This window comes from Strigops habroptila, chromosome 4 (genome assembly GCF_004027225.2).
Source record: "Strigops habroptila isolate Jane chromosome 4, bStrHab1.2.pri, whole genome shotgun sequence".
Taxonomy (NCBI): Eukaryota; Metazoa; Chordata; class Aves; order Psittaciformes; family Psittacidae; genus Strigops; species Strigops habroptila.
This window is the reverse complement of record NC_046358.1, coordinates 6,583,622-6,606,342: the sequence shown is the minus strand read 5'-3', so window position 1 is coordinate 6,606,342 and position 22,721 is coordinate 6,583,622. Positions and strand designations below refer to the sequence as shown.

General features: G+C 55.0%; 1 protein-coding gene across 3 annotated transcripts; it reads right to left on the bottom strand.

Annotated features, from left to right (window-relative positions):
- Nucleotides 1–650: 650 nt before the first annotated feature.
- Nucleotides 651–9,231, bottom strand: CHST1 (carbohydrate sulfotransferase 1). Of its 3 annotated transcripts, none has more exons than XM_030484564.1 (2): nt 9,066–9,231; nt 651–2,676 (listed from the first exon to the last, which is right to left on the bottom strand). In XM_030484564.1, the coding sequence occupies exon 2, from the start codon at nt 2,630–2,632 to the stop codon at nt 1,373–1,375; it is 1,260 nt and encodes a 419-aa protein (XP_030340424.1). In that variant the 5' UTR covers nt 2,633–2,676; nt 9,066–9,231; the 3' UTR covers nt 651–1,372. The 3 variants fall into 3 exon arrangements, with proteins under 3 accessions (XP_030340424.1, XP_030340422.1, XP_030340423.1); XM_030484562.1 differs by lacking the exon at nt 9,066–9,231 and adding an exon at nt 8,657–9,012; XM_030484563.1 differs by lacking the exon at nt 9,066–9,231 and adding an exon at nt 8,375–8,630.
- Between the last annotated feature and the right edge of the window lie 13,490 nt (nt 9,232–22,721).

The following is a 22,721-nucleotide window of genomic DNA, read 5'->3' as shown; positions in this document are numbered from 1 at the left end:
AAGGATGCTGGAAAGTCACCTGCAGTTAGAGCTGCCTCATCCAGACAGGGTGTCCCAGCAGCATCCAGTCTCACCATCTCTCAAGTAAGAGTTCAGGCTGGAAACTGGTGGGCAGCAAACCTTAGAAGAGGGCTCTGGAGAGGAGACTTGCCCAGGTAGGTGGGCTGTGGGTGGCTCAAATGGGGAGCGTACAGATGTGTGCAGATGTGACCAGCCACCACTGCATCTCTCTGGGGGTCCCTGCCTGTCTCCAGGACCAAAACAGCCAGGAAACTGCTGGGGCATTGCTGTCCTCTGTCCCCTGGGGACTGGCACTGATGGCTGCCCATCTGCTCGTGGCCTGTGCCTCAAGGGCTGGGCTGTTCGGAGGACTCTGTCCCAGCTGGGTTGGAAGAGCTGATGGGCTGTTCCAGCAGGCAGGGATCAAACAGACCGCGTCAGTAAATAACCACAGGGTCTCACTTTTGGCTTAACTACTTGCACATTGATGCACTTGGGATGCAGACATGCACATGCCCAAGGAGGTGATGGGAGTTGGAGACTCTGGTGTCCTCTCCCCTCCCCAGCCTTAATAGGAGCCAGGCACAGCAGGAGATGCTGCTCTTTGCCCGCTGCTGCATCTACCCAGTTTAGTCACTGAGGTCTTTCAGTTGAAGTTCACCCCCAGGGTCAGTTTTATTGCACTTTTTATTTACAGAAAACACAGAAATAAAGCATTAAATGTGTTGGGCTTTTACCAAACTACCCAATCACTTTGTTTTTTCCCCTTTTTTTTTTTTTCTTTTGTGATTTTTTTGGCACAAAGAACTATCACAGGTGTTACCAAACAACCATGTACGAGCAGCTGACCAACTGCCCAGCCCAGTAACAGGACTTAAACAGACATTATCGCACTGAGATCAAAACCAAGGAGGTTGTTCCACGTTCAGCTTCCAGTCTAACCTGCTCATCGGGGGGCAAGGGGAGTTATTCTGGAGAGGATGACACCATTCATAAATTATATTTATATTTACCTCTTACATTGTAAAAGTAAACAGTGCAAAAGTACAGTACCCCAGGTACCCTTCTGTTTGGAAAGCTTGAAGGTTGCTTTATACATTTTGTGTGTTTTGTAAACATTATTACCCATCCACAGTTCTATAGCTCTTGCTTGGAGAGACCCGACTCCTCTTGCGTTGCAAACGTATTATTGAGGAGCAGCAATCGCTTCCCCCCGGACTCAGCTGCTGAGATTCCTGCTCAAGGTTTAGTGCAAATTTTGGAGAGGAAAAAGACAAGAGAGAAAGAGGGGAAGGGGGGAACCGAAACAAAACAAAATAAGGCAACAGTTAGAAAGAGTCCGTATCAAAACTGGGCCCTCCCCGGGGCTGCCTTAGGAGAAGGGCAGGAAGTCTCTCTCCTCCACGAGGCTGATGGAGAGGTTCTTCAGCTCCTCCTCGGAGGCGGCGGTTCTGTAGCCGAGCTGCGCCAGCACGTGCTGGCAGGCATGCTGCGTGAACGCCACGATCTCGTAGGACAGCCGGAACCGCCACTTCTCCGCCGTCGCCGCCGAGTTGCGCACGGTCCCGTACTTGTGTTTGGAGGAGGACCTGTCTCCTCGGGTGTTGTTCTGTATCCAGCGCTCCACGTTGCTGTCCATAGGGATGCCCAGGAAATCGTAGATCTCCTCGGTCTTTTTCATAGGGTTCCTAGCCAGGTCTTCGTACCGCACCAGCATGTACTTGCCCTTGAGCCACGGTGGCCGGTTGAGGCCAGTGGACACGGAGTTCCAGAAGTCCTCGCACACCGTGGTGAGCTGCGTCACGTCCAGGTTGTACGGCTTCCTGCCGGTGCCGTCCCAGATCCTCCACAGCCGGTACGTGTCCCGGAAGGTCTCGCTCCGGGATGCCAGGATGCCGCGAGGATCCCTCACCAGTTGGATAACCTTCAGGTTCAGCCGCGGGTCCTCCACCAGCGCCCGGAGATCGCTGACCTCGGGCACCCGCACGGTTTTGATGGCCACGTGCCCGTGCTCTCTGCAGGACTCGGTGGCCAGCGTCAGGTTCAAGGTCCCGCACTTCTTCACGCAGTCTCCCTCCTCGAGGTGGAGATCGATGGCACCCATGGACTCGCAGACGGGCGGCGAGCACAGGGCCTTGCTGGCTCCCCTGCGGAAGAGGCGGTCGGTGGTGTGGTTGACAGGCTGGGGTTTGATGTAGTTCTCCAAGAAGTAGAGGTCGCAGTCATACAGGCTCCTCAGCAGGTCTCTGCTGGCCCCCAGCATGACCCGCCTGTCCGTCGTGCTCTTGCTCTGGGTCAGCTTTGGGATCAGGGTGTACTGGACGTGGTAGAGGGGCTCAAATAAATAGAAGACATCGAAGTGTTGGTTAAACAGCTGCCCAACGAAGGAGGAGCCACTGCGGGTGGTGGCGAGGATGAGGACGTGCGTCTTCCTGGACAGGTTATAGGAGAAAGTGGGGCTCTCGTCACACAGCCGCTCGGCCGCATCGGTGTCCTGGCTCAGGCTGCAGTTCACGGGGCTGGGGATGGGGCAGCTGTGGAAGGACTTGGCCGTGAAGGTCCGGATTGCCGTGTACTGGATCGCAATGGATGCCAAGGCTAGTAGGAGGACAGCCTTCCAGGAACATTGCATGGCTGGTCACCTTCATGGAGCTTCTTCACAGGTCGTTTTGGTGTCTGCAACCCAACAGAGAAGTCACGGGTTGAGCAAGGAATGCCAAGGAGGACCCAAGTATCCCACTGGTGGGGATATCAACAAACAAATGCCCTCCCAGTGCATGTACATCAGCCATCACCCTCTCCGTGGCCCAGGCAGGCAGATGTTAAGAGCCTGGTGGCCACACAGTCTATGTGCCTCCATCCAGCTGCAAACCCACCTCCCCAGCTGCCTTGTGAGTCACTTGTCACCCCTTCAGCCAGTGCCTTCAACACCCAGTGCAGGAGCCGTGGCAGGGGATGGTGCCAAGCACTGTCTGGAGAGGCTTGTCTCCATCCTTTCTGTCCAGCTGGCAGGACAAGGCATGGCCTTTCCATGGCCAACAACCTCCTGCTTTGGAAAGGGGTGATGGCTCTCCTAGAGTTGCAAACCTCTTTGCTTGCAGGTCCACCAGCCAGGCCAGCTCAGTCTGCCAGCCTCGGGGGATGAGGAGCAGACAGAGCTGTGTCCTAGCTGCCAGCCCAATGTGCCTCCAGCACTGAGCTCCTGGTACTGGCCAGATCCTGCTCAGCTCTGGGATTCAGGCCCCCTCCTATTCTGAGCACCAGAGAGGGGAAAGCAACACTACAAAGGAAGAAGCACAAGAACCTGCATCCTTCCATCCTCAATTGGCAACAGTGCGGCAGCAGGAGACCTTAGCACCAGAGATGGGCGCAGGAAAGAGCAGGGCTGTAGTTGCACAGGCCAACTTCAGTGGTGCTAACCCCTGCCTTGCTGCTGCCTGCATGTGGGCAAGGGTGGGGGAAGCTGTCCCTGAGCATGATGCTTGGATGGGGTGCTCAGGGATGGCTCAGTGAGGAGCATCCTGTCCCTGGAGAGACCCTGTCACGCAGTGAGTGATGCCAGGAGAACTGCTCAGCCCTGCAGGTGAGTCAAAAACCTCCTTCCTTTATTTTTCAGTTATTATTTTATTATTCACCCGTTTCCCAGCTGCTTGGTGCAGGCAGGAGGCTGCAGGAGCCACCAGCTCCAGAGCCCTCTTGCTGGGAATAGGGTTTAGAGCAGGACACCAGCATGTGGGCTCCAGCACAACTGCTGCAGGAAACCCCTGCCACCCATCACTGTGTCTGTATACCAAGAGCCATGCTTTAGACCTGTGATGATGCTCTGGATAAGAGCTGCTTTCTCCCAGGCTGCTGCCTGCCAGGGATGTGGCATCTGGTTGCAGATGCTTGGCTATTGCTGCTCCTGGTTTGGGGTTACCCCCCCTGCAGAGGGCAGACCTGGCCCCAGTGTCCACACGGGCTATTCTTTTCCTTGAATCAAGTGTTTTTCCAGGTCTGGTAAGTCAGGGCAGGACAGGAGCATCCCTGCTGGCATCTCCTGGCCCAGGTGGCTCCTGTGCGCTGCCTAGGTGGGAGCTGCAGCGGGAACGCTTTCCTGCTCTCTAGTGCTGGCCAGCCACACTGCATCCTTCACGCACAGCCTCAGCTTCCACTCCTGGCTGCGCTGCTGATGGATGCTGGAGCAGATGCGACTCGGATTGTCCCAGGATGTGGTGAAACCTGCTGCCAGCAAAAGGTAACCAGAGCCCCGGTGCCTCCACAGTCCCAATTCCTGCTGGATCAATGGCTGAGAGAGTTTCCCCCGACCCGGACCCGCTCCCCTTTGCAATGCAGAAGAAACGGGGCATTGATTCACCTCCTTAGCGGAGCAGGTACAAAGCTACAGCCCAGCTTCAGCCTCACCCTTCACATGTGCCCTGCCTGTTTGTGCTGCAGCTGGGGAGGGCTTGGGGAGGCTTCCTGATGTCTCATCGGTGGCCTTTAGAGCCAGCCAGAACCTGCCTTCAACCCCCGGCCGGCTCTCCTGCCTCCTCCCATCACTGCCTGTCCCCAAGGGGCTGCAATTCCCACTCAGCCCAGCCCTGGGCTTGAGAGGCAGTGGTGATGGGTGCTCTTGGGGGGTTCCAGGGGCATCACTTCAACTCACGCTCCCTCCTTGCTCATCTACTGGACACAGCCAGGCTGGTGTGAAACACACAGCTCAGGAGGAGCTGTGCACAGCTTGGAGCAGGCAACACACTGCAGGAGGACGTCTGCTATGCACACATGCAGCAGGATAGCCACTTGGTCTCCCATCCCTGCCCAGAGGAACATTGTTCTTACACTGGCCTGTTCCTCTTCAGGCACTGATAACAGGGCCAGCAGTCCAGAGCAGCAGCTGGAGTGAGGGCCATGCCCATGTGGGGCTATATTGGAGAGTCCTGTGTGAAGCACGTACTGGTTTGGCTCCTCAACCCCAGACCGTGGGATGCTGTGACCATGCGAATCATCCGAAATGCTGGCCTCACAGATGTTTCTGTGCTGTAAAGTGTTCCCAGCTGAAATCTCCCTCTGCTCTGTCTCCAGCTCAGCTCCACCAAAGAGGATGAGCAAATACAGCCCGAGGGTGGGAGCTGAGTCCAGCAGGTCCCTCCAGGCAGCTGGGACTGTGGGATGGAGAGCTGGGATGGGGGGAAGCACTATAAGGGGCCTGTGTGAAGGCACATGGGCTCCTTCTGCACTGTGCTGGGGTCACTATTGCCCGTTCCCCGACCCTAAGCCCCCCTCTGGTCACAGCATGCCAGACTGCGCTCCTCTGCCTCCGAGCATCTCTGCCGGCTGCCCGCAGTCACATCAGGACCAGGCTGTCCACAAGGGATGCACGGCATCCGGCCCCTCAGCCCCAAGCCTGCCGGAGGCCAGCTAGAGCCTGGCACCGAGACAGGAGCATTGTCTGTGAGAAGAGGAAGGTGCTGAGCCTTTCCTCTCCCCTGCCCCACTTCCCACAGCCTGGAGCTTGGAGGAAGGGAGAGGACGAGTGCAGGCAGTGCAGGCTCCCCCATCGCACGCAAACGGGTGCATAATCACCTGCCTTCCTCCTCCTCCTCCTCCCCTGACTCCAAGCACCGCTCTGGAGAGGAAGAGAAGGCGAGAAGCCAGAGACAGCCCAGGAGCACCAGGGAGATGGAAGGTGATGAATTAAGCTAAATGGCATCTGTGAGTCACCGGCGCAGGGAGCAGCGAGCGGCCGGCCAGCCGCAGCGCAGCAGAGGCCCGGAAGGAGATGCTGAGCCGTGGGCTCCTGTTGTGGGGATGGTCTTCCCGGGTTTGATGGGAATGACCTGCTTTTAGAGCCGTGGCGCTGGAGGCTGCGCTGGTGGCTGAGCTCAGGCGCTGCCGGGCAGGACGGATTCAGCAGGGCTGCTGCAGGGATCAGAGTGACTCGTATGTCTTCTCCCATCCGAAAGCAGCCAGTGGCACACAGGGCAGTGCCTCACTGCACCCCATCCTCAGGGGGGGCTCCCATAGCATCTCCAGGGGCTCCACTGCCCTGCCCCAAGCCTTCCTTGCAGATTCCCTTGCTGCTCCCCAGAGGTGGCCGTGTTTGGGCAACTCAGGGGTGACAGCAGCTTTAGGGACTTTGCAGTAGCTGACACTGTCACTCCTGTTCCCAAGGCTCTCCCACAGGGCAGTTAAACCCTGTTCTTTTCGGCTGCCTTCCAGGCTGTCCCCCTCTCTCAACAGCTCCCCTGAAGTTGTGCCCTTGGCTGGGCTCATCCTGGGCTCCCTTGTCACTACCAGCGAAATCCCTCTGCACTTCCCCATGGCAGGAAAGAAGGGAAAAGGGAGTGGAAGAAGGTCTGAGGATCTGTGCAGTGCAGGTGCCTGCTCCAGCCCTGGCGCCGGCATGATGGGCTGGAGGAGTGCCTATGCCCCACAAGCCCTTCCCTGGGTTCTGCCCGATGCTGGTCCAGCTACAGGCACCCTCTACCCCCAAAACCGACTCCCGCCAGCGAGGCTGTTTCCATGGAAACGGCAGAGTGACTCAGGACTTTGGGACCAGCTGGAAAACACAATTGTGAGCAGCAAACACCCAAGAAGTACCAGGATCTCAGTGCCAGGATGATGGGTGTATGAGTGCAGGGACCATGCAGGGCTGCCTGCCCGCATGCTTGGGCACACTCACACCAGCGCAGAGGCGCACATGGGCACACCCTGCATGAGGCAAAGCTCACCCCAGGAGTTGCAAGGCAAAACCCCTCTCCTGACACAAGTGCATCTGCACAAGGCACCACTGCAGCATGCCCGCTGTGGATCACATCCCAGAACATACCTTATCCCAACCGGATACATGCACCGTCACGCACAGAGTTCCCAGCACCAACTTCAGCCCTGCAGCTCTGTCCTCCACCCAGCAAGCAACACCCCTGGGTGCCCTGCCCAGGGCACAGCAGCTTGCCAAAGGGCTGGTCAGGGAGGAGGGAGCTGCAGCCATCACCCTGCGGTGCCCCTGCCCAGCCAGCCTGGCTCCCGTGGCCCCGCTCTCCCACCTCTCTGCCCCAGCACGGAAATTGGGTTGCAAAACACCTCTCATCCAGGGACGCACTGGCACAGGCCCTGCTGCTTCCCAGCGTCCTCCCACTGAGCGAAGAGTTTATGTCGTAAAGTAACATGTTGTGGCCACTGAGGTGAGGAAGACAGGCTCCTGATGGAGCATCCCACTCAGTCACAGTGGCTTAGGCATGCTGGTGGCTCTGCAAAGCCAGGCAGACACCAAGCATGCCAGTGGCCCGCCCGCCCTGGGCACCCTGCACCCACTGCTCCACAGGGAAAGGGAGACTGCTGAGCAAAGCAGCGCCAAGCAGTCCCCCTTTCTCCTCACCACAGGCATTACCTGATTTTGGGTACCGCAACAGATGCGTGAGCAGGGCTGCTCTCTGTCCCCAAGCATCCCCCCTAGCAAAGCCCACCAACATGAGATCCTGACGGGATGAGAGCGAGCCTTCAGCCTTGCCTCCCTTTTAGCCGTACAGCACTACAGCTTCCCCATGGTCACAGCTCCAAAAGCCATGTGAGGACTGACACCCAGCACCTTCCTCAGGTGAGCACTGAGTGGAGGTGCTCTGTGCCCCCCCAGACCTGCTCTGCTCCTACGGGCATCACCTCCCCAGGCACTTTCCTAATGATAAGGTGCGGGACTCCAGTGCTCCAAGCCACCCGTAGCATTCCCCCCGCTCCCCTAGCTCTGTCCTCTCATCCCCTCTGCATCTCAGAGGGACCGACAGATCCTTTGCCACCAGATTACTACCTGCTTTGACCAGCGCTTAAATCATCACAGAGCTTTCAACGCGGTTTCAGTTTGCTCCTGCTGGCACTCAGCATACACATTTTGAGTTAATTAATCACTATCAAGTAACGCCAACCCCTGCCAGAGTTTTCTTATCGCAACATCCACCTGTGCCTGTTTATCCCTCATCTGCTGAACCGCATCTGTCTCTTCCCGAGGATGCGAACGCCTGGGTAAACCCGGTACAATTAGTCTGTGCTTTCCACCTTCCCCTGAGCCATCCACCAGGCTGTTTGTGCATGCTGCTCCCTCCCGGAGCGCTCCCTGCCAGGAGCTGCGGGCTCTTTGGGGATGAACGCTCCCATTCACCACCTCCAAACCCCTTCGGTCACGCCAGGAACACGAACCTTGAACCGCGCAGCTCTCCCGTGGGGCCGCCCCATGCCATGGCGAGATCGCCTCGCCAGCCTGTGTCCTCCCGGCAGGTTTATCAGACCACTCTCGGCTCTGACAGCAAACGCTGGGGCATTTGCTCCGCCGGATGGCGCGGCTCACACGACCGGGCAGAGCATTTGGCCTCCGCGGTGCCACCGGGGACTTACTCACTTGTTCCAGGCGCCAGCTCCTCACACAACAACAGCCCAAGTTTCGCCGCAGCTCGTTCCCCCGCTAAGACAGCCCTGGGGCCGGGGTAGGGAAGGCAGAGCCGCACACCCCGCACGGGGGGTCCCGCCGCAGCCGGAGCTGGGGACCAGCGGGGAAAAGTCCCTCCGCCGCTGCGGGGATGTCTCGCTGCGCTGCAAAGTTGGTGGCGCGGGAATGGCTACGGGAGAGCCCCGCACGCCGCGATCTGCGCCACCCACCCTCATCCCCCCCAGCGCCCCTTACCTGGCGGAGCGCCGCGGCGGGCTCCCCCCCGCATCCCCGACGGACCCCGCCGCGGCTGCTGGGGCGGCGGACGCGGAGACCGGCCCGGCCCGGGGGCTGCTGCGCTGGAGCTCAGCGGGCCGCGGCGCAGGGGCTCATCCCTGCGCGTCCGAGCGCAGCCTGCCCTGCCCTGCCTGCCCTGCCCGTGCGGGCAGCCGCCGCGCGGGGCCGCCTCTCCACGCCCCTCCGGCGGCGAGGGGAGGGGAGAGAAGGGGAGGGGAAGGAAGGGTGAGGATGGGAGGGAGAGAAGAGCAGAGGAGGGGGCTGCAGCCGCTCCCCCGCCCTCCTCCGGGCCGCCCGGCAGCGCGCAGAGGCACAGGCAGAGCCGCCGCGCTGACCACACCGCCCCAGTCCCGCCGCTGGGCTTTACCGAGCAGGAAACTCGCCGTTTCCTTTCCCCCCCTCCCCACGGGAGGTGTGTGTCCCCACGCCGGGGATTGAGGGATCGGGCCCCGCGCTCCGGTGCTGGGGTGCAGTCACCCCCCAGGGTTGGTAGCGGTGTGCGCGTGTTCGCACCCTTCGCTCATCAAAAGCAGAAAACACTGCATAGTTCTCCAGCGGCAGGAATCCTCCTGCGCTGCCACGGCGCGGGGACCAAACCCATCCCGGCGGTACCGGAGGGAGGAGGGAAGATGCCATCCTGACCGCCTGGGAAGGTGGGATGGGGCAGAGGGATGGAAACAAGGGAGAGTGGCAGGGCTGTTGAGGTTGCCGGGGTCTGACCGTCGCGTTTCTCACAGTTTCTGCTTGTGTTCGACCCCTCAAAGCGAGTCGGACATTTACTTTTGGCAACTTTGAACGTTTCCCTTTTGCCCAGCGCTTGCCAGCTAAGCTGTGCTTTTAGCTCTTTAACTGCCCCTCTGCTGAAACGGCAGCTGCTGACAGATTCTGGAGACACTACAATGGATATTCATTTTTATATCCCTTATTTACTTCATGTATGTTTAGTGCTGCCTGGGCATTATAAAGAATCACAGCAGCTTTCGTCTTACAGCCATGTGAGCAAAACCCAGCTCCTGACAACCCCCAGAGCTGCCTCCCCAGCTCCAAGATTTCCAAATCTTCACCTCTGACTCCAGGATTTACAGGGTCATGGTTCCAGCGTGTTCAGCAGCACCTTGGAACAACTCGGCAGCGAGTGGGCTATGAGAACCAGCAGAGCCCAGGTCCCTGCGCCACAGTTGGATCGGGAAAAGAATAATTTCCTGGCAACACTGGCCTTGCCTCCTCTCCCGAAGGTCTGCCAGGCTGCGACAGCGAGTTCAGGGCTATGAGAGTGACTTTAAATCTCGGGAAGCACAACAGCAGATTGTCACGTTTGATGCTTAGCATTTTGGACTTGCTTTTGCTGTTTTAGGAGTACCCAGATCTTGTGTGTCCAAAAATACCAGTATTTCTCAAGTCTTTTACAATCTCTTGACAGCCCGAGCCCCCTTCATCTTATTTTAGAAAACTTTGTGGGGATTTTATATTTATAAACAGTTGGTGCTTAAATATTATTTCCCTCACCATAGCAACAGCTCCCCATCGTAGCATTCATTATACGGTGCTATTGCATTGGTGTATCCCTGTTTGGTGTGAGAACGCCCTGAAGCTGCACTCTCTTGTGCTCATTTTCCTGCATGTTGTGGAGCACAAGGACCAGGGCTCCTGTCTGTCCTGACCCTCTTCCTGGAGCTGGGGAAGAGCTGTACTTGCTGGAAATGGCTGGGATTTCTGTCACCAGCGCTTCTCAGGTGATGCACCCATTCAAGCTATCTCTTTCCATGGACACAAGCTGCTGATTCATCAGTCATGGTGTAGCTGACCTTGTACCTATGGACACGTATTAGCTCCACAGTAGCCCTGAGTGCCACCTGCACACAGCGTAGAGCCCTTGGGCAGCTCCAGGGTTTGTGATGTGCTCTTGATGTGTGCTTGTACTTACTCAGCACCTCCAGTGAGCCGTGGGGAGGAGCTGGGAGCGGGTGTCCAACTGGCCCATGGCCATGGCTGGGCTCTGCTCCACTGGGGGCCAAGGTGCTGGAAGTGCAGGAATGGCAGGGTTTCAAAGAGTTTGGCCAGGCAGGGCATAAACCAGGCCAGGAACTAGTGCCAGGAGGAAATCAAGGGGCTCACAGTAAGAATACGAGAGCAGATGGGCACCTGCATACTTTCCAAAGAGTAAGGGTTTGTTTCTCTCTTACACATCAGTCCAGAAACAGTCTGGGCACTGAGACACCTCCAAAGTACTGCAAAAACCCAGGGTGCCCCACAACTTGGGGCAATCCTGGAGCTACTCGGACACTTACCTTCAAGTGCTGAGGGTTGCCTCTTTGCACATGGGACTGGCGCAAATGCCTGGAGAACTGCGGGAAGAACTGAATACCAAATGTCTCCCAAACACTATTGGATGCAATGGATGTGCATTGAATGTCTGCACTCAGTGGTGATGTAAATGGTGATGTTGAACCCAGGACAGTCAAAGTAACATGGCTCTAGAGGCTGCCTCATGCAAAGGAAAGAAATTTGAGAGAACCATGGGAAAAATAAATGAGGAATAAAAGCAGGGTTGAAGGACAAACATGCAAAAAGCAGTTTTAAAGGACTAATAAATGCTTCTAATGATTTCAGCTGAGCACGATCACATTTTCTGATGCTCCCTGGTATTTTAAGTGTTAATCTAGAGAGATGCTGATGGGTTGAAACTTTACATATTATAGCTCTGTATCTCTGAGCCGTGAGTATGAAAATATTAATGAGGCCCCATGGTGTGTGTTTGTGGTCAGTTTGCCTGTCAGAGGGGAGGACTGCTGTGGCTGTACCTCACCCTCATCAAGAAAATTTGCCTCTGTTTAAAAGGCACTGTTTTTCCCTGCGTGGCTCTAGGCAGGAGAGCGGAGAGGCTGCTGCTGACTTGGGAAGTCAGAAAAGCTCACCTTTTGAAACCTTCATCTGAGCCCAAATGCAGTTTGAAAGCACCCAATTTCCAGGCTCTCCAGCAACAGATTTCTGCAAAGACTTTGTATTTTCTACTCTTGAGTTATGGTTCCCAAAATCTACCTTAACAACATAATCTGTTTGGGAATATATGTAATAAAATACCAATGTGGCTGTTAAGGTGAGATGAAGGTTACTGTTCTAATCACTCAAAATGCGAAGTTATGATTCTTACAGTAATCCAGCCACGTTACATCCCCTGAAACACCGTTAGCATAAATAACAATGTATTAAGGCACAAAAGTTTAAAGGCAGACTAATAGGAGATACTATTTGTGAGCTTTGCACACAAAAGAGTGGCATTTTGAGAGCCTGTGTCATACTGTAGTGTTTGCTAACCTACCTGCACGCTATGGTTTTCCTGCTGGAGGAGAGCTCCCCGGGCTGCAGTGCCGGTGTGCCGCTCCGGCTGGCTCCCAACGGAGGTGGAGGTCCCTTTCCCACCTGGATGAGACTTCTCATGATGCTAGGAAGTGCCAAGATGGTAAAAACTTCACTGCCCCACAGGCCACGTATGGATGGAGAGGATGGAGAGATATGTTGCAGAGAAAGAGCTGCTGTTTTGCTTGCTGGCAGCAGCTTGGCCAGGGCAGGGGCATTGCAGTGGAGGGCAGTGCAGAAGAGGGGGCTGCTGCTGCCTCTCCCCTGCCCCGTGCCCCTCATTGAAGCCTGTGGGGTGAAAGCCTCCCCACGAGCAGTTTCTAAAGCCTGCCGGAGCCCGATGGTGCACAGAGCTGATGGGGTTACTGAATCATTGCTAATCCCCGAGATTTCTCGTAGACTGATTTTTTGATACCTTGATCTTAAGGGACAGATCAGATCTTAAGGGATATTTTGGGGGCACCTGACTTTTAGAAAATGTCCTTTCTCATTGGCCTTCACCTCGAAGCTTTAACAAAAGACTTTAGGCTTGACGTCCTTCTGTAGTTCAGAAGCAGTGATAAACAGCTCATGCTATAATCCCTTCTCTTGAGGAGCTTATAAACTCCGTGTGTGCAGGGCTGTTCATGTAGCCAAGGGCGTGTTTATTTACCCCAGCCTTTCACTGCTCCTTCCTCTCTGTTTCACTTCCAATAAGCCACACAAAGTCTATTAATGCTTCATGTAAAGGAAATGAATGAGGACAAAAGTAAGCATCCCAATGTTACGCTGTTACTTTGATATGCTTACAGCATCCTAGCTACAGATCAGTTTTAAATTGCTGTAGTAGGAAACGAGATTTGCTTCCTCTATACAAAGATAAGCACCATCAACTACCCATTTGCAAAATCCCAGATTTTAAGGGCCAAATAGTTGTTGTGATAGTTCTGATGTACCAATAGTCTGTTCAGCCTTGCCCCTGGGGGTGACAGGCTACTGCTTTGTACCAAGTAATTCCTGCATCTAAGCCATTGGCGGCGTGCAGGCACATCTTCATCTCAGGAGAGATGCCATCACTGTTTTTGGTGAATTGTTCCAGAGCTTGATGCACCTGATGGTGAAACGTGCCCTTATTTCTAGTCTGGAGATGTCGAGTTTTGGCTTCGAGCCACTGGATTGCATTATGTCTTTGCCTATTAGATTAAAGAGCTATCTACTATCTGAACTATTTCTCCTGTGTAGGTATTAATAGATCATGATCAAGGCACCTCTTAACCTTCTCTCTGAGAAGTTAAATAGACTAAACTTCTTTATCTCTCATGATGAAGTAGGGGGTTCTGGGCTTTCAATCATTCCTGCCTGTCTCTCCAGCCTGCCCAATGTCTGTTTGGAAACACAGATTCCACAAGCACAGAGAGCATCCCAGGACTGACCAGAGCAGCTATGCTGACCCATCTCAGCTAAGGATCCTACTGTGGTTGAGCATACCTCCATGATCCCCACACCCTTGTCAGCAGCCTGGGGTGATGGCCCTCTTAGCATCCCATCTTACTCCTGAGGAACCTCCCAGGAAAAGGACAAACATTACAAGCTCCTGCAGTCTGTGTATTTCTAGCACAGAAAATAACATCAATAGGACACAGTGCAGTTTTCCCCCCGCCACAGTCATCCCTCCCAGGCCTGTTTCCACCTCCCTTGAGGTGAGGTCAACAGGAAAATCACCTGCTGATGGAGACCTAAAGCCAGTATCAAAAGTCTTATTGGGCTTTCCCATATCGTTGTATTTTTGGTTTCTTCTCTAAAAGTGTACATCAGGCTTCATGGTATTAAACATGCCCCATAAATCACACTGTATCCAAGTCAACACTTTTATGTGGCCTTTATCTTTCATAGTCCCATTTTCTTGGGAGTTCAAAATACAGTACTAACTTTAACACAAATTCTGGCAGTTTTAACAAAAATAATCCATGTATTATGAATTTACAGGGGGTTGGGTGGGTATTTACTGGGAGATTCCATGTTTCACTGGAGTGGAAAAGGGGGGGTTGTGAAAACCAGAGATTAGAAGTGTGGTTAAATAGCAGTTTGTCCTTGGGGCATCCCCCTCTCCCCTGACCAGCCCTGTGTTGCTGCCTCTCTTACAGCCTCCCAAGCTGGCTCTGACAGGTAGAAAAACCCTCAGGAAACTATTTCTCAGGGCTGGGTGGTGGCATCAGGTACGTGGGTTGCTTTGACCCCATAATGAACGACAAGGCCATCAGAGCCAGCCACGTGTGCCACCTTCGTGTTGTGCCAGGGTCAGGTGCTCTGCGTTCACACCCTTGTGCACCTTGAAAACTTTTGCAAGTGGCTGAAGAGTGGGGACTATTTAATCACAGTGTAAGATGCAAGCTTTTGTAGAAGGGGAAGGTGACTTTATTATACAACATCCCTAAGCAAGTTGTTTTCACCGTTTCATGCTCTCCCATGTACAAACACCAAGATGCATTTCAGGATCTTCAGGAAGACGTTCTTTACTGTGAGGGTGGTGAGACACTGGCACAGGCTGCCCAAAGAAGTGGTAAATGCTCCATCCCTGGCAGTGTTCAAGGCCAGGTTAGACAGAGCCTTGGGCAACATGGTCTAGTGTGAGGTGTCCTGGCCCATGGCAGGGGGTTGGAACTGGATGATCTTAAGGTCCTGGATGATCTTAAGGTCCTTTCCAACCCAAACCATTCTATAATTCTATGATTCTATCTCTGTTACCCAAAGGACAGGGGATGCTGGTCACTGGGTCTTACCTGTGATTCCTCCATTTGTCTTGCTGGGCAGTGATGAACTGGTTTTTTGGACTGATCTTGTCTGTCTGTTCAAGAGTTGTCTTTTGCAACTACATTCCCTCTGGTTTAACATAAAGTAATAGTAATCTGGTGCCTTCTGCTAGCACAACACTTATGCTGGGGCTTATTAGACCTGGGCTTGGTGGTGCTTAGCTTTGCTAACTGGAAATGCATTCTTGTGGTTATGAATACAACCCTTCTTTTACCCCTTGTTCTGCTGTCCCTCCAGTGCGCACACACATAAGCTCGTGTTTGTCCAGTATTTATACCAGTCTTAGTATGTTCATTAAAAGCCTTTGCAAGAGCCAAGAAGAGGAACAACCTGCCTTCTGCAAGTCCTGGATGGCAGGTATCCTGTGTGGAGGAGGAAATGAGAACCCCTCCTTGCTAACTGCCCAAAGCTGTGGTACAGAGGATTAAGCACAAAGCTGGGCACAGAGGATTAGGTTCTGCTGGACCTTAGAGCAGGTCTGTCCCCATACCCTGGGGGTTTGGGTCAATTTGTTTCCCATTTAGAAAAAGAAGGATTCAAGCTGTTAAAGCTTGTGTGGTGCTGGTTGTTCTTACTGTTACTTGCAATGCTTCGGGGTTTTCTTAAGCTGCTCTGAGGTTGATGTATAGCCATGGCCACCACATCTGATAGGGATCCCTCAGAGCAGAGGAACCCTGGGAGGAACCAGCCAGTTGCAGGGAAAATGGGGAAGCTGCTGCATGCTGTTTGCAGTGCTTGACACCAGAAAACAGTCTGGCTGGAGTGCTGTAGTTCTGTCCTGAGATAGCTGTGCCTCTGCTCCAACCCATGGGACTGCACATGGTGAGGGGCATGGCTGCCAAAGGGATGTGAAGGAGCAGGGTGCTGGCATGGGAAGGGTCTGCCTGCCTGTGGCAGGAGGCAATGGGACCTGCTGCATCCCCAGCCCTGACCCAAAGGGGCTGAGGCGGAGGGCCTGGGACGGTGATGCTCCTAGCATCCCATAGCCATGTTTGTGCTGGAGAGCCAGGCATGACCCACACCACCGGCACGCACAGCGCCTGCTCTGCCTCCCCAGCCCTTTTGATGTGGGTGTCAGGCTTCTGCAGAGCCTTGAATTAGCTCTCATTAAGTCCCTGGGGAAGTAGGAGGGATCAGTGGAGTCTCTCATTTCATCCTAAACTGTTCACAAAGCCTCTGTGGGAGCCCGCACGCTCCAGGATGCACGTGAGTCGGTGCCATTCCCACTGCCCTGAGCATCTGTCTGTCTCTCTAAGGACAGATGGGTCCCTGTCCATCACCAAGGGCACCCTGTCTCCTCCAACCACTGCTCGGATGGTGCAGACAGCTGTGCACTGATGCCCTATGCAGTGAGCCCTAGTGGGTACCATCCCCATGCCACCTTCCCAAACCACCTTGGCATCCACGAGACCGGAAAGAGCTGCTCTACCAGCAGGCATGCACCCCTCCTTGCAGCGTACAGAACCACCCAGGGAGGAAGGGGCTGAGCCTGCTCCCCATCTGTGCTGTAAAAGGTGGGGAGCTGCTGCTTCACCCTGTCCGGACCCCCAACCACACCGAACTGCCCATGTGGTTGGCAGAAGCCTCCTGGCTCCAGGGCTGGGAGAGGAAAGGTCACTCACAATCCGACAGGTCACACAGACAGGTCACCACGGAAATGATTCTTCCTTTTACACACCCCTTGTGTGCTGTGGGGTGGGAGAGGCAGGGAGGCTTTGCCTCCAGCACCCTGCCAGCCCTTGCAGGGCACAGCCCAGCCCGGCTGCAGGTACCGGCTGCGATTGCCGGATGTCTTGGGGCCAGTTTCCTCGGGGCAGCATCCTTCCTTCCTCTGTTCCGCATGTTTACTGGTGGCTGCAGGAGCTGCTGAGGGACAGGCAGGGTTGGAGTCCTGCCACAGCCAGGCTGGGATCCGCTCAGCTCCATCCCAAGGAGTAGAGAGCATGGGGAGCATCCAGCAGCCACTGTGAGGAGCATTGGGGTGGTGGTGGCCGTGCTGAGCAGAGCTGCGGCATCGCCCTGAGGGTTGCACAAGAAAGCCAGGTCTGGGGAGCTGGGGGAGATGCTGTGGCAGGGTGGTGGGGCTGGCAGGGAACGGGGTAAGAGGATAACTGCAGAGGCCCCAGGAGCTCATGCCAGGTGCCTCATCCTCCTGCAGCTCCCGGCTGCATTACAAACCAGCCTTGTCATGGGGGCCAGGGAGGTCGGGGCTGCAAGCGGCCAGCCATGGGGTGTGCAGCACCCACCGCCCTCAATGCTGCCTGTGTCCCTGCCTTCACCATCACTGACAATGAGCCCTTTCAGGGAGCTGGGGCCGGCCCTGCTGCAGGCACAGGCAGCAGCAGGCTGCAGGCAGCTGACCCCAGGAGTGGGGGTCCCCCCCAGCAAACCTGGGAGCATCTCCCACCCCAGCCGTGCAGCCTCCTCCGCTCCTGGGCACACAGGTTGCTCAGTATCCATGGGCTTCCCTGTAAACAGAGCTAGGGAGGAGGTCAGGACTTTGGCTGGGATGCCAGTAGGGAGTCCTAGATGGGGAAATGGGGGCTATGTGAGAGCTGGGGGTGGGCACCAGGCGGTCAGAGCCCACAGCACACCAAGGCATGCTGGATGGGGTGTTTGCTGTAGGCTTCCTGCTTGGGTACCTGTGGTTATTGCTGTCAGTATGTAAACAACCGAAATCCCGGATTAGCTCTATGATACAGGTTCAGTAGGTGCCTTCCAAGGTCACCCAGCTCCCCTAGCCCTCCTCCTGCTCCCCTTGCCCCTGCTCAGGACTTCTCCACACTCTTGGCTGTGGCTTTTCAGCCTCCAGCGCTGGCTGCTCTGTCAGCAATGCTGGAGGGGGACAGGAGAGCAGCTCCTGTCCCCATGGGATACCTCTTCTGCTGAGCCTGCATGTCAGTGCTGCTTCTCCTCCAGGCATAATGCTGGAGCTGATCCCCAGGCTGATGATGCAGCACAGGGACAGGAGCAGGCAGGGACACTGGCTGGTGTCCGCAGAGGAAGGTGAGAAGATGCTCTGGGGCCTCTTGGTCATGAAGCAGTGAGCAGGTAGGGTCTGTGGGCAGGGACTCCTGCGCTCTGCACAGGGGCTGCCTGGCTCCTCTGCAAGGTGGCCACAGAAAAGGTTCATGTGCTGCAAAAGTGAATGGCAATGGCAAGTTTGTGCCTTGTCCCCGCAGCACCCAGCAACATGTCTCAGGACTGTCTCAGGGTCTGATCCTTCCCTGGGGACCATGGTTAGATGTCAGGTGAAGGAGACAGAAGGAAAACAGGGTCACAGATGGAGGAGGAGGTATCCTCTGGGGCACACGGGGTCTCACTGGCTCCCAGGCAGGCTGTGGGAGACTTCTGCATAGAGAAGGGTCTTAAACTCCACATCAGGACACCAGTGGGACTTGATACTGGAAGTCTTACATCTTGAGCCCCTTTGCAGCCCCATGTGTTTCAGGCTCTGACTCTAACCTTGTTCTTCCTCAGCTGTCCCAAGCTGCTGTCAAGCTCCTTGCTTGCACCTTCTGGTTTGATTTTGGTGGGCCACTTGCTTTTTCCACTTGTTCTTTTGTTGTGCCTGTTTTAGAGCTGTATTGATTTCTTTCTTTGCGTGACTTCCACAAAAGCTGCTCTTTACTCCCAGCTGGGGATGCTGCTTTTCGCCATCCCTTTACTTCCCTTTGAAAACGCTCGCCCCGCTAACCCCTGCAAGCAAGAAGACACCTTAAACCTCTGTGTATGGATAGATGAAAGGCCTGGATGTAGTCCCCAGTGTAAACTACAGTAGCTTTGGGCCTGTAAACTACAGTAGCTTTGGGCCTGCTGTAGTTTAAACAGCCTCCTCTGAGCTGGCTCTGCCTCATTTACAATCCACTTCCTCCCTAGAACTGGCAACAACTTGGTGGGAGCCGAGGGGGGATATTTGGGGGATATTTCCCAAGGAGTGCACTGGGTGCTGTCTCATTTCACTATGGCTTTCACCTGCCCACATGCTACTCTGGGACCTGGAGACCCTGCCTGCAACCCGATGGGAAGGGAATTGGAAATCACTATGATGCCTGTAGAATCAGGGTTTCTACTGACCTGCCGTAGCCTTTGGGGAGGCAGAGGAGAGCTCGGCAGGGATTTCAGCACTCACTGGGTATGAACTGTAGCCACAACCATTACCAGATGAGGAGGTGGACCTGGGAAGCTGCTCTGCTCTGCGGAGGATCATGGCTGTAGCTCCCAAGGGAAAGGAAAAAAACAGATGATATCCATCCGGACCCAGCTGGAGATGCTGGTGCTGTGGGAGAGCACATGGATTGCATGGTGCCCGCTGGAAAGAGGTCCCCTCTTCCTCCTCCCCTGAAGCAGGAGCCCCCTGAAGCCCTGGGGTTGGCAGATGTGGAGGTTCACTGCTTTCTGCCTGAGCTGGGGCAGCCTGAGTTGCCTTATGATGGAGTTGCATACAATACACACAGGAGCCCTCTGCTCCAGCAGGATGTCATCTACCCCTGCTGCACCCTCTGCTCTCCTCTTTTCCCCCTGCACTGCCTGCTCCAGCCATACTCTGAGCAGAGATGACAGGTCAGGCATATTAAAAACTTAATGCAAAACTAATTTATCAGCCATGAACAAGTGGGAAAGGCTTTAGTGCACTTTCTGCTCTTTATTTGTCTCTTCCAGCAGAGGATGTGTGCCTCCTGTCCCTGCTGAAAGAGCTCCAACTCACTGGCATCATGGTTGGAACATGGTGCTGGCAGGAAGAGAGGGGGTCCCCCAGACAGGCAGTAAGGGGGAAGTCTGGGACGTGTGTAAAGGAAGGACACCCTGCATACATGGTGTGATCAGGCTAAGACATGGAGGAGAGAGGCTGGCACAAGCGGCTGGTTCTGGCTGTGAGAGGAGACCTTCAAAGAGGGTGCTGTCACCAACCTGAGCCTGAGAAAGGTCTGGGGCCACCCCTGAAGTGTAGAGGGGGAGCAGGGATTAGGTTCACAGGGAAACTCAGCTGGAAGAGGGACCTCAGGAGGTCTGAAGTCCAACCTCCTGCACAAAGTAGGGTCAGCCTGGGATGCTCAGGGATTTATCCAGTCGGGTCTTGCAATACACCAAGAGTAGAGGATGCCACAACATCGGTGGGGTTTTTATCCTCAAATAGTGCCACCAGGCCCAGTTCCTAGGGCTGTGAACTGCCAGCGGAAGGGTAGGGGTGAGACATGGGAAGGTACAACTCCTGGTTGGCATGGTGGCTATGCTTCATTTCTTGTTCGGGAGCAAGGTTGGAAAGATGGGGGGTCCCTACAGCTGCAAGTTGAAGCTGAGAGCACAATTTCAGGTTGGGCCTGTCCTTGGCATGGCTGAGGCAATCAGTGGGCAATCTGTGCTGATGGAGATCCCCACCAGTGTCGTGGAGCACTGCATCCAGCCTGGGGTGTTTGCCAGAAAACAGGCTGGTACGTGAATAGAGACTAAAAGATGCTCACATCGGGTTTGGATAGATGGAGACAGGGTGCAAATACCCAGGGGCAGAGGGATGAGAGTGATGGAGCTGGAGAGAAAGGGGTGAAGGTGTGTGGGAAGCTGCCTGGTAATCCCTGGTGTGAGGCTGCAGAATGGTCCCTGGGAAGGAAGTGGAAAGCTTTCACATCAGCCTGGATAAAACTCCTGGGGGAATCAAGCTGCCAGGGAGCTGTGTGCCACGGGGGGTGCACATGGCATAGCCTCTCCCCAGGCTGGTGCAGAGCGAGCAGCAGCAAGGACCAAGGGCTGGGTGACATCTCTAGAGGATTCCACTCTTCATGTAATGCTGGTGACTCACTGGCACCTCAGAGCTAAGCGACAGCCAGGACATGCTGACTGAGCAAGCAGGAGCTGGGAGGTCTGTCCCCAGAAGGGAGCTGCTCCAAGGGAACATGGGGGAACCGATCCCTCGGGATGTGCCATGAGAGTGGCAGAGCTGCACTCGTGACTCCATTCAACTGTGACGAGCAGGTGATAGCCTTCTGTTTTGATGGACGGTGTCAAGTCACCCCAGGACCTTAAGATCGTCCAGTTCCAACCCCCTGCCACAGGCAGGGACCCCTTCCACTAGACCAGGTTGCTCCAAGCCCCGTCCAACCTGGCCTTGAACAGGGATGGAGCATTCCCTGCATCTCTGAGAGCCAAAACTGTTCATCCTTCCCTGTTCTTCCAAAACAGCAGAACCCACAAACAGGAGTCTGCAGGGCCTGACCACCACTTAGCCCTCTGGTCATCGGGTGCTTCTCCAAAAACACTGCTTAGGGCCATTTACAGCTCTAGATCAGCATTGGCATCTGAATATCTACACAGTCAGCATGTAGGTGCATATTTAATATTAGCATGCAGAAATGCAGTAATTCAAGACAAACTAAGTGGTGCATTACGCTAACTATATACTAACCCAAAGTAACTTGTATTTTGCATAGCCCTGTACTGAGTGTGCGGTGAGTCATTTAAATTTGCAGCATCTATTATCACTAACTCACATTAAACCATATATTTATCAGATTGTTTTTCTGAGTACATAATATACCACAAGAAGCTGTGATTCTTCTTTGCCTTCCAGAATCTCTTTTTTCCCCCTAATTAACATGTTTATGATACCAGGTCAGTGTGGGTCAAATCCTTCGGGGCTCTGAAATAGCAATGCCACCTCTTCCCCCACAGGCACATCCCTGCCACAGCGCTGGCACAGGAGGTGTTACTGTGCAAATCTCGGAGGTGGAAGTATTGGGATTTCCCTGCTGTCATTTTTATGCTGCATCAGTCAGAGCAAAGGCTGTTGGAAGTATTTCTTTGCCATACTTTTGGCAGAAGAGCACGTATTTGCCCACTTCTCCCCCAAGAGAACACATGCATCAATACAGGGGAGCAGCAGGGCTAGAGCTGCTCTGGGCGATCTGGCAGAGGGAAGGAGGGCTTGGTGAGTGGGGCTTGGAAGGGCAGCTCCAGCGCAAGTCTTGCTGCAGGATAAAGCTTTGCCCTGGGCAGGGTTTGCAGGGAGCACCACTGAAAGTGCAGACAGGCTGAGCCCTCGTGCCCCTGGGGCTGCAGGGATGCTGCAGGCAAAGCCCCTGCCGCAAGGAATGGTAACAGTCCAAGAGTGGAACAGAAACTCAAGAGAATCCCAGAGTAAGGAATAGGCTTCAGCCTCAGGAACTTTATGGTTCCAGGCGAAACCACTCGAGCATTGGGCAAAACCCAACCCCATCCTCTCCTGCATGCTTGTGCCCCCGTGCTGGGCTGCTGGGCACTGCCAGCCTCCCCGCTGCCCTCGGGCAAAGACAGGGCACCACACTCCCTCTCAGCAGCTTATAACCCATACTGCAGCCAGCCAGGACATGGCAACGAGGATGGATTTAGCTGCCTCTGGTCCAGCATGGTGCTATTCAGACTGTCCCAGCTTCCATCCCAATGGTCGCAGGTGGTGCCCAGGGTGCCAGGCAGCTCTGCAGACCTTGTCAGCCTTTGAAGAGTTTGAATCAGCAAAGCTCCAGCCCTGCAGAGCCCAAGGTGCAAACACGTCTGGGATTCAGCAGAGTAACTGCTTTGTCCCAGCTGCTTCCTTTGACTGCTGTGTGGAGAAGTGAAGGATAATGTGTTCAGGCAGCCGGTGATGGATGGCAGGGCGAGTCTGGAGATGAGGAGACAGATGGTGCCACTTGTGGGAGGAGCGGGAGGGAGGCTGAAGGGCAGGGGCAGCCCGTGGTCACTGGAGCCGTGCAGAATGGACTCTCGGCATTGCAGCAAGGGCCTGGGAGGCTGGAGGTGTGGGGCAAAGACATGGTTGTGGGGTGGAAGGAGGTGGAGAAGCAGAGTTGTTTGGGTTAAGTTGCCTTTTGCATGTCTCATGTTGTCCCTGTCCTGAGGGGCAGGA

Coding starts and splice junctions, on each gene's coding strand:
- CHST1 (XM_030484564.1), bottom strand. CDS start 2,632: ATGCAATGTTCCTGGAAGGCTGTCCTCCTACTAGCCTTGGCATCCATT.